The sequence below is a fragment of the Psittacula echo genome, assembly GCF_963264785.1.
Source record: "Psittacula echo genome assembly, chromosome: 3".
NCBI classification, from domain to species: Eukaryota; Metazoa; Chordata; class Aves; order Psittaciformes; family Psittacidae; genus Psittacula; species Psittacula echo.
The window spans coordinates 29,068,185-29,081,458 of record NC_137736.1 but is presented as its reverse complement, the minus strand read 5'-3'; the positions used below and the strand labels follow the sequence as shown (position 1 = coordinate 29,081,458).

General features: G+C 41.0%; 1 protein-coding gene across 1 annotated transcript; it reads left to right on the top strand.

Moving 5' to 3' along the window:
- Positions 1–534: 534 nt before the first annotated feature.
- Positions 535–2,648, top strand: LOC308218678 (claudin-8-like; the record flags this gene model as incomplete). The annotated part of the gene is made up of 1 exon (XM_080612972.1): positions 535–2,648. The coding sequence occupies exon 1, from the start codon at positions 1,974–1,976 to the stop codon at positions 2,646–2,648; it is 675 nt and encodes a 224-aa protein (XP_080469098.1). The 5' UTR covers positions 535–1,973.
- Between the last annotated feature and the right edge of the window lie 10,626 nt (positions 2,649–13,274).

Genomic DNA, 13,274 nt, shown 5'->3' with positions numbered 1-13,274 from the left:
GCTTTTGGAGCTGCCATCACACTAACTGCACTTTTTAGGGCAAGGCTTTCAGTACCTTTGGATTAGGAAAGGCATGCAGGTTTGATTTCAGAGGTATAAACACAACCAAAAGGGTATAATGGAAAGTTGCCTGATCACAGGTCAGGGCTCAAGGGACCAGAAACAGAAGAAGAGGTTACCTGCATTCACCATTTTAGCATGCTGCAGAGGTTAGAAAAGCAGGTGGATATGAAAAACAAAATGAGTATGGAAAGATCTGTAGAGTACTTCCGACTTGCCTCCTAACCAAAGTTTTATGCACACACACACAGAAACACACTTAGGGAGCATAAAATATTACATGCAAGTGGGACTTTTATCTTTATCTTTGATATGCCAAAAACCTTGCATATTTAGCACTGCGCTGCTCTATTTTTCTGCATTCACTTTTTGGTTTTGAAGGTATATAAATGGCAAGAAAAAAAATAGAGGCAAAAAAGTTCAAATGACTAGCAGGAGACCAGTATTTCAATATCTAGGTAATTATAATCAAAATTGATCTTTTACAGTATAACAAATTAGTTCTTGTCGTAACATATGGCGTACTACTTTGTAACTAAAAATGCTAGTTTGTACATAATTTTTTATTTTCCATGTTAAGGCATATGCAGAGATCAGGCTGAATATTCCATGCATACATTTGTAGCTATATGTATTTGTAAAAAGAATCCACTGTTACTTGACTGGGTATTTTTCTATGGTATTTGACTGTGGTTTCTGTTGCTCTGACTTCATCATACTTCTTCACCTGACACTTTCCAGGATTGTTTGCTGGTCATACCTAGTATGAGCAGTTCACCTGCTCTCCATAATTATTATGTGGTGGGTTTCAGGTTGGTTTGTTTGGTTTTTTTAATTATTTTTATTTTTTTTATGAATATGATGTTCTAAATCACTTCTAAATTATTCGTTCATACATGGATAGCTCTAACAGGTCGTTACTTGGAGAGCCAGTGTTTCCCATTGAAGTAGAACTCCATTACGGGGTAATTGCTGCGTTCACATTTGCACAGGAAAACAATTTGCTACATAGCTTACATCCCTGTTCTGTAGACCTGATTATGCAAACATTTAAGCATGTGGATATCTCCAGAAGCTTACCTGTTCCCATAACACTTTGTAAAGCAACAGAAATGTATAAAGCTATATATGCATACAGATTTTAGCAGGATTGAGGTCTCTTATTGTTCTTTTCTACCTCTTAAATGGTTTTTCAGAGCTTTCATTATCTTCTGCAGAACTGTTTCAGGTTCAGAGTTACTTTATCCTTTTGATTTGCTTTGTTCCTTGATCCTATCACTGCAGCACTCTCCTTCAGTCCTCAGAACAAAAGTACTTTTGGGAGCAGAGGCCCTGTGGCAGATAGTGCAGCTCTGCTTTCCTTTTGGCAATTTGCCATCGAGCTGAGGTAGAATATTCTTGCCTGTTAAGTGCAACAGCCTCAGTTACTGCACCTCTACTTACCTAAGTCTCCCTGCTGGGACCAGTCCACTTCCTTAGCACAGGCAAACCTGTAGTTAATGGCTAGAGTTAAGGGTAGGGCCTTCTCTATTTTTTATTTTTTTTTTTTTAACTTTTTAAGTAAATGGCTTCAATGCAAAGCATTTTCCTCAGAAGGTATATTTATCCTAAGTGGCTCTTGCTGGTTTACACACACCCTGTCCTTTCTCTTGCTTTGAAAGTTGTTCCACTTGATTGTTCAGTTTGCTTCTTTGAGTCAGTGGTGGCAGGGGAATTATAAAGGAGATGAAGGTGCAGCCAAGTCCCAGGTAATGTGTGCAGATTTAAGCTGATTTAAAGTTGTGCAGATTGACTCTGAAACTTTCTTTGCACAAAGGACAACAGCTTTAGGAAAAAGGTGCTGATTTTTTTGCCAGCAGTGTGTGCCTGGCTTGGGAAACCTGCTGAAGTGTGGCTCACCTTGCAAAGGCAACATGGGCAGAGGTGCTTTGCAGATTGCTGGGCTGCTTTTTGGTGGCATTGGCGTGATCGGGACATTTGCTGTCACAGGCATGCCTCAATGGAGGGTGTCTGCTTTCATTGAGAACAACATCATCGTGTTTGAGACCATTTGGGAAGGTCTGTGGATGCACTGCATCAGGCAAGCCAACATCAGGATGCAGTGCAAGGTCTACGACTCCGTGCTGGCCCTCTCTCCAGACCTGCAGGCATCCAGAGGACTGATGTGTGCTGGATCGGTGCTCTCGTTCCTCGCTTTCATGGTTGCCATTATTGGGACGAAGTGCATGCGGTGCACACAGAGCAGCTGGCAAGCCAATGGCTGTATTAGTCTCGTGGCTGGGTTCCTCTTCATCCTCTCGGGTGTTGTTGAGCTCATTCCAGTATGCTGGGTTGCCCACGCCATCATCAGTGACTTCTATAACCCTATGGTCAACGTTGCACAGAAAAGGGAGCTTGGAGAGGCTCTCTACCTGGGCTGGGCAGCTGCCTTCTGCCTCGTTGCTGCTGGAGCCATATTCTGTTGCTTTTGCGGCTGTTGTGTGAAAACCAGAAGCTACAGGTACTCCACACCAAATCAGTATCCCACTCAGAGCCAGCATTTGCACAGGAAGACCGAAAGCTCATACTCCAAAAGTCAGTATGTTTAGATGCCTCCTGCCTTTTCCTTTTTTGAAGCATTCGATCTGTCTGAATGGAGTTCAGCTTCTGCACAAAAGGGCAGCTAGAAAGCTGCCTTTGCCTTTTGCTTTGTAACTGCTGCTGTTCGTAGCTGCATTACCCCTGGTGGGCTCTGATGTGACTAATGCTGCAGCAGGGGCAATTTTAATACATGGAAAGGTGAATGTTTAATATTATTTTAGTAGTAACTCAGAATAGCTTTTGTGTTTTGTGGCTTTGCTTTGTGTTGCATTTTATGTGTAAAACAGTAATAAAAGGCTTAAAGTTCTACTGTGGTGTGAAATTCTGACCAATTGCAAAAGAAGGGGGGTTAAGCAGCTCTTGGGTTTTATTTATACTTTTTTTACCTGCCTGGGAAAGAGGCGATAGCAGTGAATAAGGACAAGATAATAATGGTTTTAAAGAACAGCATTCACTAAGGGATTGATTTACTGTCGGTTTAATGGAAGGTTGCATGAAGAATTTATTCTGCAGAAGAAGGTAAGCTGAAACATATGAAAAATATCCCTTATTTCAGAGAATAAACATAGCTTTATGTTCATCCTAGACATCATCTTCTTGGTTGAAGTTAATATTTCTTTTGTAATTCATATAGGTCAAACTCATTCACATCCTTCTTTTTAGTAGCAGTGGTATTCCCTTGCAAACTCATTGTGGCTTACAACATTTTTGCAGTATTGTACAGATTGCAAACACCTTGTTGGTTACTTGCTGCAGGACTCTGTGGTATATATTTTTTTAAATAAGGGTCTTTTGTATGATCAGGCCAACAGTTTTACTGAGACCCACTCACACAAGCATAGTTTACAGGCATAATGAACGTAAATCAGTCACAGCATTTTCTCACAGTTCACATCAAAACAAGCTAAACAATATTTTTAATGGCAAGATCATGCACCCCTGATAAGCCACAGTGTAAAGAAATAAATAAATAGTTATATACAAATTCATTTAATAAATTACCTGAACTAATCAATAATAGCAATATTTTAATAGAATTTTGTAACCAACGAATAAGGTGTAACTCCAAACCCAATCAATGGAATTTTGCCTTCGACTGACTGAGAAGACAATTTGTGGTGTTTAAGGGAGGACAACATTCTGGTTCTAGAAGTTGATTGATTGCTTAAAGTATTTTACAGAAAGTTCATTTTGTGTTCTGTAGTTCTCTGGTAAATACCTTGGATTATTATATACTTGAAAGTTTGGAAGCAAATCCTTCACTTCATAAGAAGTGACTAAGCTAGGAGAAATCAAAATCTGCTCTAGATCTCTACTCACAGTGATTGTAAGATACAGTAAGATGTGCTTGATTATGCAACCTTATTTTTCCTCCTTTTTTTAAAGCAAATTATTTCTATATATGTCTATGTGCATGACCTTTCTGTAATACAGCAGTGTATGGCTGTATTTACTTTGTATTCTTTCATTAATGTTTATATGCCAGCCCAGCCTTTTTTGGGGGAGGAAGAGAGTTGAAGACAAAACCTGTTGTTAGAGGCACTATGTGAATATCCTACTCAGAACTCATAGCTAGAACACCCAGATTTATAATGATGTCTATAATAAAGTCACCTGCATAGTTCATCCCTCTAGAAGGTAAGTACAAGATATTGCTCAGGAAAGTTCATGTGTATGTTCTGGTGCACTGTAGTTATCTCTGCTGTCAAAACATGGAGTGATTCGTACAGCATTCATCTACAGGTCTGAGACTTGCCTCAGTGAAAAGTGCGATAAACATGACATCTCTGTAAAAGCCCTCTGTACATTGATCACTGCTGCTGCATCGGATAGTATTATCTGTTCCTGGTAAAGCACACACTGATCTAGTTGTGCAAACAAAAGAAGATACAAGAAGCCTATAAGAAGACTTCCAAAACTATCCACAGGGCTAACAGGAACACAAGTCTAATGGACTGTGAGTGGGAACCCAGAGTCTTTTAAAATCTCTGTTAGAGATCCTATATATACTGCGGACAGTTGACATTACTAGAACATACACATGTTCCCCCTAAGTACCTTGTATGCACACCCAGCCATTTCCTTTAAATTGTATCTTGCCTATACACGATATCTTCAAAAGAACCGAAATGAAAGTCATTTCAAACAGAGCTGGCCTCCCTCAGCTTTCTGTATTAAATAAGCCCTGAGTAGTCTGAGCAGAGGGTCCCATCTAAGGGCATATATCCAAGCACAAAACAACTGCCTGAAGCAATAAAATTTCAAATATTGTATCCTGTAATTTTCATTCTTACAGATGAGAGAAATTATTTAGGAAATAAGTAGTATTGCCTCCATAAATTAAACCAAGGTTGTCCAGCTTGTTCCCCTTTGCCCTGTACTTTAGGCACTTGTATGCATTTCTGCAATGCATACAAGTGCCCAAAAAAATGGATGGGGAACCTTTCCAGGTCCACCTGGTGCCTTCTGTGCTGTGTAAATGAATGTACGACTTACAGGTCAGAGAAGGGTAATTCTCATTTAACTCAGATGAGTGAAGGTTCAAGATTTCAACCACCACTCCCTGATTGAGCAACTGGGCTTTCATTTATAACGAGCCTCATATGAAATTCTCCCACTGTTGCTGCAGCTGCGGTGGAGGTCTCGAGGGTAGATCTGCCACCTGCATTACAAGGCAGCGGTCTCATCAGAGCTATACAGCAAGGCGGTAAATTCATATGTAGCAGCAGAGCTGCAGTTTCAGGAGCTGTTTTGTGCAGGCGAGGCAGAGCCATAACAGAGCCTGAGTGTGCATGAGCTCTCATTTTGCGATTTTATATGAGAATGAATCATCTGACACATGAAGTTATCACACATCTGCAAATCCAGTCAGGTCAGCTGCATATAATGGATTTATCTCTCCTTAAGGTGCAGTCCTGAATAGGTGGTGTACTTCCCTTTGAATATACATGTGCCTATATGTGAGAGTTTATCTGTAGGCTGCTTGCTTTCTGTTCAGCTCTCAAATATGACTAGTAAAGAGTAATAGAAAATGGATCAGGGAGAGTTTGGGAGAGGCCATACCTTGGGCCTCACAGCCAGGAAGGCTCATGACTCACATTATAAGAACAGCCTTACCGTGTCAGCCTGGAGATGTATAGAGATCTGCTGCTGCCACTGTCACGGGCAGGTAGCTACAGAGCAGCAGGAGACCAGGGTCAGAGGACAGCTGTGTTTGGAGGTACGGTCCCCACTTCCAGCCTGCTGTAATCAGGGTATCTTTGTGCTTAATGAAATATCAGGCTTTAAGACCTTCGCCAAGGGTCACACTCTGACCCCACACAGCAGATACAGTGGGCTTTCTGAGCATGTGGCATGATGCACAGCTCTGCTTTCCTGCTGAGATGGAAGAAGGAGAGCACTGAGTAACTCTAGCCCTGTGAAGGTCCTGGTCAGTACTGACAGAGGCACATTCACTACCCCAGTCTTGTCTTGCAGAGCAGGGCTGAGCCTCTGAACTGAGCCTCTCCACCATTACCTGCATTTTGGATGCTTCTAGCCCTTGTACTTTGCCTAAGACTCTACCACACATCAACCCCTAATGAGCAAAGCAAGTTAACCTCTTGCTAACCATGCTGTCCCCCTCACTCACCCACTGCCCATGGAGCTGGTAGTCACAATGCTTTCCTGCAAAGTCTCAACAAGGAACTAAAACCTAACGGATGTAGGCCATTGGCGGTACTAAATATGTGTTGCTTGAGAAATTAGAAGGCTGATGTCAACTAGTTTACCTGGGTACTCTCAAGAATCCCATCAGCACCATCAGGTCCTTTCACTGGCAGGAGGTGGTTCATGTAGGGCCAAAAAAAACAAATAGAAGAAGACGGTATGAGCAGAATTCACTCTGGAAAAGGTGATATCTATTAACTACTCCATTGCTCTTCTCAATGAATAAATACATCAGAATTATTCCTGAAAGACATTTATGAAATAAAAACTTCCAGAGGTGGCTACTCTGCAGTGTCTATCCTGGTACTTAATTATAATTTTCATTAAAAAAGGTTTTTGAGAAGCTTAAACTAAATATCCCCACAGCAGGCTATTATTTCTTGTCCCAGAAGCAGCAGGCATAGAAAATAAACTACTGCTTTTCTTTAAATCAGGCAGCTTTTCCCATATTACAGGGCTGCTGCCATCTGACCTCTTGAACCTGTCTTGCTTAGCTTAATCATCTCTAATTCTTTTCTCACTGGATGCTCATTAAATTCCTTTCCATACTTGTTTACCTCCTCTGTTTGTTTTTGGTTGCTCTACTTCTCTAAGTTTGATGCCCAAAACCAAAGAATCCCAGAGGAAGCCTTACCACTGCGGAGCATACTGGATATACTTATTGCAGGTTATCATAGCATGGGGTGAATGATTCACAAAACAAAGAAAATACATTCCCTGAATATGTTAAATGCATTGCACTGCTATTATTCTAGGCCTCAAGATCGCCAGCTTTCCTGCACTGTGGGACATAACTATTGACCAGCTGGGTGTCTAATGCAAATTTCCTTGCTGCAGTTCCTCCTTTATTGCTAGATCCCTGAGGGTAATAAGATGATACCCTAGAGAAACCCTTTGCTCCAACAGTAGCAGAAATCAGTGTTTGGAAATAGGAGTATAAGAGTTGTCCGTCCAGTACATCTTTTTGTTTTTTACTCACTCACGGATTCTGCATCCATATTACATTATTTTTACTCTTCTCCATCCCTTCAGTGTCTCTGTTAATTTTTTACTGCCGTGTTAGATGCTTTAATAAGGTCCAACTGGATTAGATTTTCTCAACTTTTATTTTCTAGAAATGTTACCAAACAAAAACTGTATCTATTCTTGCTAAGCCTGTGCTGCTTTTAATTTAACTTTCCATTTATTTACTTTGTAATGGATTTAAAATCATCTCATACTATTAGATTCTGACTAATGAGTTTCTAGTTGTGCACAGGATTTTCCACCTCTCCACTCATTCCCCTAGTTTCGCTGCTCTCCAGACACATGGGTTTGACACATACCCTAACAGTCTTTGCTACCAGATTTGAAATTGTTCATGCTGAATTTCCTTCAGCAGAAATTACTCTCTTTCTTCAGGTTGCTCTCATCAAGACTCAGGAGGTTTTTTACCTGCCTTGGATACAGTATTGTAATTCTCTCATGCCCTCCTTCTTCTATAGCCTTGTTACTTAAATTTAAGGGAGAGGAGGGCTAACTACCTTTTTTAGACTCATACTGGCAACCTACCTTGCCTCTTCCCTTGCCATTCTGTATAATTTGTATGCCTATTTTTAGTTCTTTTTAATTCTTTTTAATTCTATTTTTTGAAAAGCCTAATTCAGATTGACTTTTATGGAGTCTTATTTTCCCCTTACGTTTTCGGATCTCTTAGATATGTTTCACTGGTTGGTTACCTTTTCTATCCTTCTACTAAATACCTTCCTTGTTAAGTTGTTTATCCAGTTGAGTAACAACCTTATTCCTACAAGTCTTTCTTTTCCTTCTTTGTGGACTCACATTCCAGACACTTCCTAAGGAACTTTTAAGCCTCATACACATTCACAGCCCTAAATTGTTCACTCTAATTAATAAAGAACACTGTGACCAGAATTCTGGCACTTTCACCTCACTGGCAATGGTCTTCTGCAGAGATACATATCCTCTTATTTTAATGATCCTTCATAGACGATTTTCTGCCTCACAATGTGAGCCCTGTTCCATTGTAGTAAACTGGAATACTGCGTACGTTTCTGGTGTTGCCATCATAAGAAGGACATGGAACTGCTGGAACAAGTCCAGAGGAGGGCCATGAGGATGATCAGGGGACTTTAGCACCTCCCATATGAAGACAGGCTGAGAAAATTGGGGCTGTTAAGCCTAGAGAAGAGAAGGCTGCGTGGAGACCTCATAGCAGACTTCCAGCATCTGAAGGGGGCCTACAAGGATGCTGGAGAGGGAGAAGTATTTAACTGCACTTGAATCACTGCGATCGTACACGTATTTTCTGGTTGCCCCAGCAGGAAAAATGAACTCCCTGAAGTAAATGTAATAAGTTATTTTGACATTAAACTTATAACTCTCCGCCGAGGTTTCTTTTGGCACAAAAATAGCCCGACCCAGACCGTAATGCTTGAGAGTGTCTATATTGCAGTTAATCCAAGGCTGATTCCTGTTAGAATTTGGCATAATGAACAAATTCTGCAGATCAAGATCTTCATCAGGGACTGTAGCAATAGGATAAGGGGTAATGGGTTCAAACTTAAACAAGGGAGATTTAGGTTAGATATAATAATAAGTTCTTCACTGTGCGAGTAGTGAGGCACTGGAATAGGTTGTCCAAGGAAGTTGTGAATGCGCCATCCCTGGAAGTGTTCAAGGCCAGATTGGACAGAGCCTTGAGTAACCTGGTCTAGTGTGAGGTGGCCCTGCCCATGGCAGGGTGATTGGAACTACAAGACCTTAAGGTCCTTTCCAACCTTAACCATTCTATGAATCCAGCGTGAAAGCATCAGATTTGGTGAGGCCTTTCCCTCTGTCCATTTTATACTTGTTTACAAGTCAGTCTGCACATATCAGGCAGTTTTCTAGCTTTTTCCTTTTCCTTCCTTAACTTCCAACCCCTTAACTCCCAACACATGGTTGGTAAAACAGCTATTAGATACCCCTTCTTCTTCTGAAGTATTGTACTCAGTGGTAAACTACACGTTTCAGATCTGGAATGTAAGCAGTTACTGCGTGATAATGGAGAAAGAAGTTACTATATTGACTGGCTACATAGTATACTGCAATTAGGAAGAGCCTTGGATTGTCCCTGGGGAAAACAACGTGTCCACACTGGTGAATCATCCTTGCAGGCCGTAGGCTGTCACTGTGCAGAGACACATCAGCCCCAGGAAGATGCATCAGCATGCAAATTACAGTGACAGTGGTGCATCCTTGGAGCTGCTGTGATTTCACTGTGCTAGAGAGGGTGTTCTGAGAGCAAGTGACAGAAATTAATTGTTTCCTGTGGAGTACTCCTACTTTAGTCTCTGTGCCAGCACAAATCCAAAGTGATTTATGACTTCCATGAAGAGATTCTTCTGTGTGGGTGCAGGGAGCAGTTGGTTGGCTGGACAGGACTTCCCCTTTCCTCTGCATCCTCTCCTCTCCCTCTGTTTGAAGGGGAACTGAGGTAAGCTGGGTGATGAATTCTGCCAGCTATGCAGACCCAATGGGCAGGGGTTATTCTGATACTTCCTAGGGGTCCCCCAGCTTAGCAGCCAGGGAAAGTCAGTAAAGGTGTCCCAGGGAAGAACTGAACCACAGTTGCAGAGCAAGAGGAGCAATGGAACATCCTGGCCAGAAGCACAGAGGTTCGAAAGGACTCTGGATTTGAGTAGATAGAGAAACAGGAGAGGATAGGGTTAAAGGGTGACCCTGCCATGTGCATAGATGACAGGTTTGGGGGTGTCTTGGGTGTGCAAGGTTGAGTCTAATGGTGGTGGAGCTCTTGCTGCTACAGTTTATTTTGCAGGAGGAAATTAAGTGTAGCTAGCTAGTTACATTCAGGATGTGGGGTTTGGGAGAGGACAAAAAGTGAATGGAACAGGACTGGACAAGGAAGAGTCCAAATTTTGACTGAGAAAGATGTAAAAACCCCCTGTTCTTCAAAGTTTGAGACTCACCTGTTTATCTACCTGCTGTGCTTGGTTATTGGAAGCTAGCCCAAGGGTGCATTATTGTGCTATGCTCCAAAAGCAATCTTTCTTGGGATTCTGAGCCTAAGAGCTTGTTTCTGACAGTATCAGGTAGTTTAATAAAAGCTATTACCTCTTTCTAAAAACCTTGCCTCTCATCTATCTTTAGGCCATCAGTGCCACAGTATACCCTCTTCTCCTCTTCTATCCCATCACAGTAAATCATGTAAATAAAGAAATTCCTGTGTGCTTCATCCAGTAACAGCCTAACTGTATACCATGCTGCTAACCCTTATGAAAGCAATCAATACTACCTTGGGAATTTGCCACTGTTTTATTTCCAACAGCTTAAAGTGAACTGTGCAATCAAGTGCACTCCCACAAATATCCTTTGAGGTCCTGTCATTAAACGGCAAAGTAAGATAGCATAATTTCTGGCAGGCTCTATTTCTATCAGGATGGCTGCTCCCTGTATGCAAGCGTTGAGGTGACAAATACCTTGTAAAAGCCTGAAGCAGTTTAGATGGATGAAATACTCAAAGGAGTATTTAATATTTTATTACTATAGGGTTTTATTAGACTGAACTTGAGTTCATTCTTTGTGTTCAGGAGACAGGCTTCCTCAGACATGGAATATCATTAAGAGTTTGGCAGTTTTGTCAGGCTGTGAATTTCAGGCATTCTGAGGAACATGATGGAAAATAAATATTAGTTCTTTTCAATCCAGCTGTCAGTCACGAATTGCCTCAAAGCTAGAGTTAGAGGTCAATGTCCAAGTACAATGCCTGTTATGTGTCTAGGGGTAGTCCCTGTCTAAGTTACACTGAGCAGATGTTCTTCTCACTCTGAAATGTGCCATGCTTGAAGAGAGGGGGCAGACGTGTCTTCATCTTTTAACATATGTGCAGGCAGCAATATTAAAATTAGCACAAATAAAAAGGCCTTTTTTGGCTTTGGTCCATTTTCTCCTGAACTAAAATAGAATCAAAATAACTTTTCAATTCACCAGTAGGTACAAAATGCAGTAGTCAATCAAAATATGATAGAAAGTATTGGAACCATTAACTTGACTATAATTTCATTGACTAGCCTTTGCAAATATTTGAAGAGGTTAACCCAGCACATAATGAATGGAATGGTGGAAGCCCCATGCAAGGTGGAACTGGTGCTATTCACGTGTTCCCAAAACAAATGATCTGCAGACAATTGCAGCCCTATTTGTTGTAAGCTTAAAACTGATTTTACATGCAGAGGATGATCTAGGTCTTATGGCAGCACCTCTGCCCAAGGAGACAGGGTGCAGAGTGACTGCAGATCCATAGCCTGCTGGACTCCCTATTGCCAGACTCTGCAGGTGCTTAGGCAGCTTTCAACCTTACTGGATATCTGCAGCCTTGGGAAGCAAAGAGGCTTCACTGTAGCTATAAGTGATCACTAATTTGAAGCGTGTTTTTGATAAATCTGCATATTCAAACAATGTTCCAGAACCTCACATTTAGCTCATTAGCCTGTAGCGTAACGAACTTGCCTATTCTTGATGAGTGCTCATAATGAACTGTGTACACTATAGCTATGCATTTGTACAACTGTAGATTACAACAAGAATACAACAAGATTAAAGTCTATTTGTGTATATATAGGTGCATGTGTATGCATGAGCACTCTAAAATTCAATGTACATAGAAGATATACAAAGAGGAATGATATCTGCTTTCTGGGGGTCAATTAAATGTTTGCATTATTGACACCTATAATTAATTAATCATTGGGGATCATTGACAGGTTCTGTTAATTGTGTGGACTGGAGTTGCTCTACTTCCTCCTCTTCAAAGGGCACTAGCATTTTAAAAACTAGAGAGGGACCAAAAGATACTGCCCCAGGAAAGGATTCAAATGAAGATCCTGATTTTAAGGGAAGAGAAAATGTAAATGTGAACAGAGATGCATGGAAAGATTAGGTGTAAAGGGTACGTGCTTCCTCCGTTGCTTGTTTTCCTCTTTGAAGGCAAATTTTGGAGTGGACATGTTTGCATAAGAACTGGTATTCTTGTCTTGAGGCAGTTAAGCATCCTAATAGCGTAATATATGGATGATATACAGAATGAGGGAACTTCTAAAGTCTAGTCAGGTGTAAGTGAAGTTTTCCTTTTATTTCTTTTTACCTGACACCAAAGCCATTGCATCTGGTATGCCCACCATGTAAGCATGTATTTAATTTTTTCTTTAAGAGCTGTCTACTGTTCAGAGTGATTTTGAAGTAACTCAGTCAACTAAGCACTTCTTTCTGAGAGGTGAGGTAAGCCTTAAAATGGAGGTACAGTTGTCCAAGGTAGACAAGGGTGTAAGAGCTTCGTTCAAGCTGATTCACGCACAGGACTTTTCCACAAAAGATAATTCTTCCAGAAATTAGCAAAGCCGGGGACTCACTGGCATTTAAGAGGCTGACGAGATTTTCCAGCCCTCATGAGTTTCCAAGGCATTAGTAGGGTTTCTTGATTTCTTTAATAAACTCATCTCCTGTAACTCATTTTCATTTCTGAAATTTATGTTTAGGTTTCAAATCTGCCATTTACTGGTTTTCTTTTCCTGCTTCCTTCTCACCAGGCTTCAAAAACAAGAACATCCTGCCACTGGGCCATACATGCTGCAGTATAGCCTGGGTGTTCCTCTCTTAGGCCTACATGTACACTGGATGTCACTCACCATAGATACTACTTCAGATTAAAGATCAAAAAATCACTCAACCATTTAGTACTGTCTGGAAATACTATTACACAATCAGCATATGATGCATTTTAATAGTATTTCTGTGAGCAGTTTATCTTCTATAAAAACTATGCCCTGACTGTCACAAAGTGTAATTTTATGCATGACCTCAATGGCTGAACCTCCCAGAGTCATGTAAGAAAAAATTACTTCAGAGCAATCCTACTAGATAAGGTA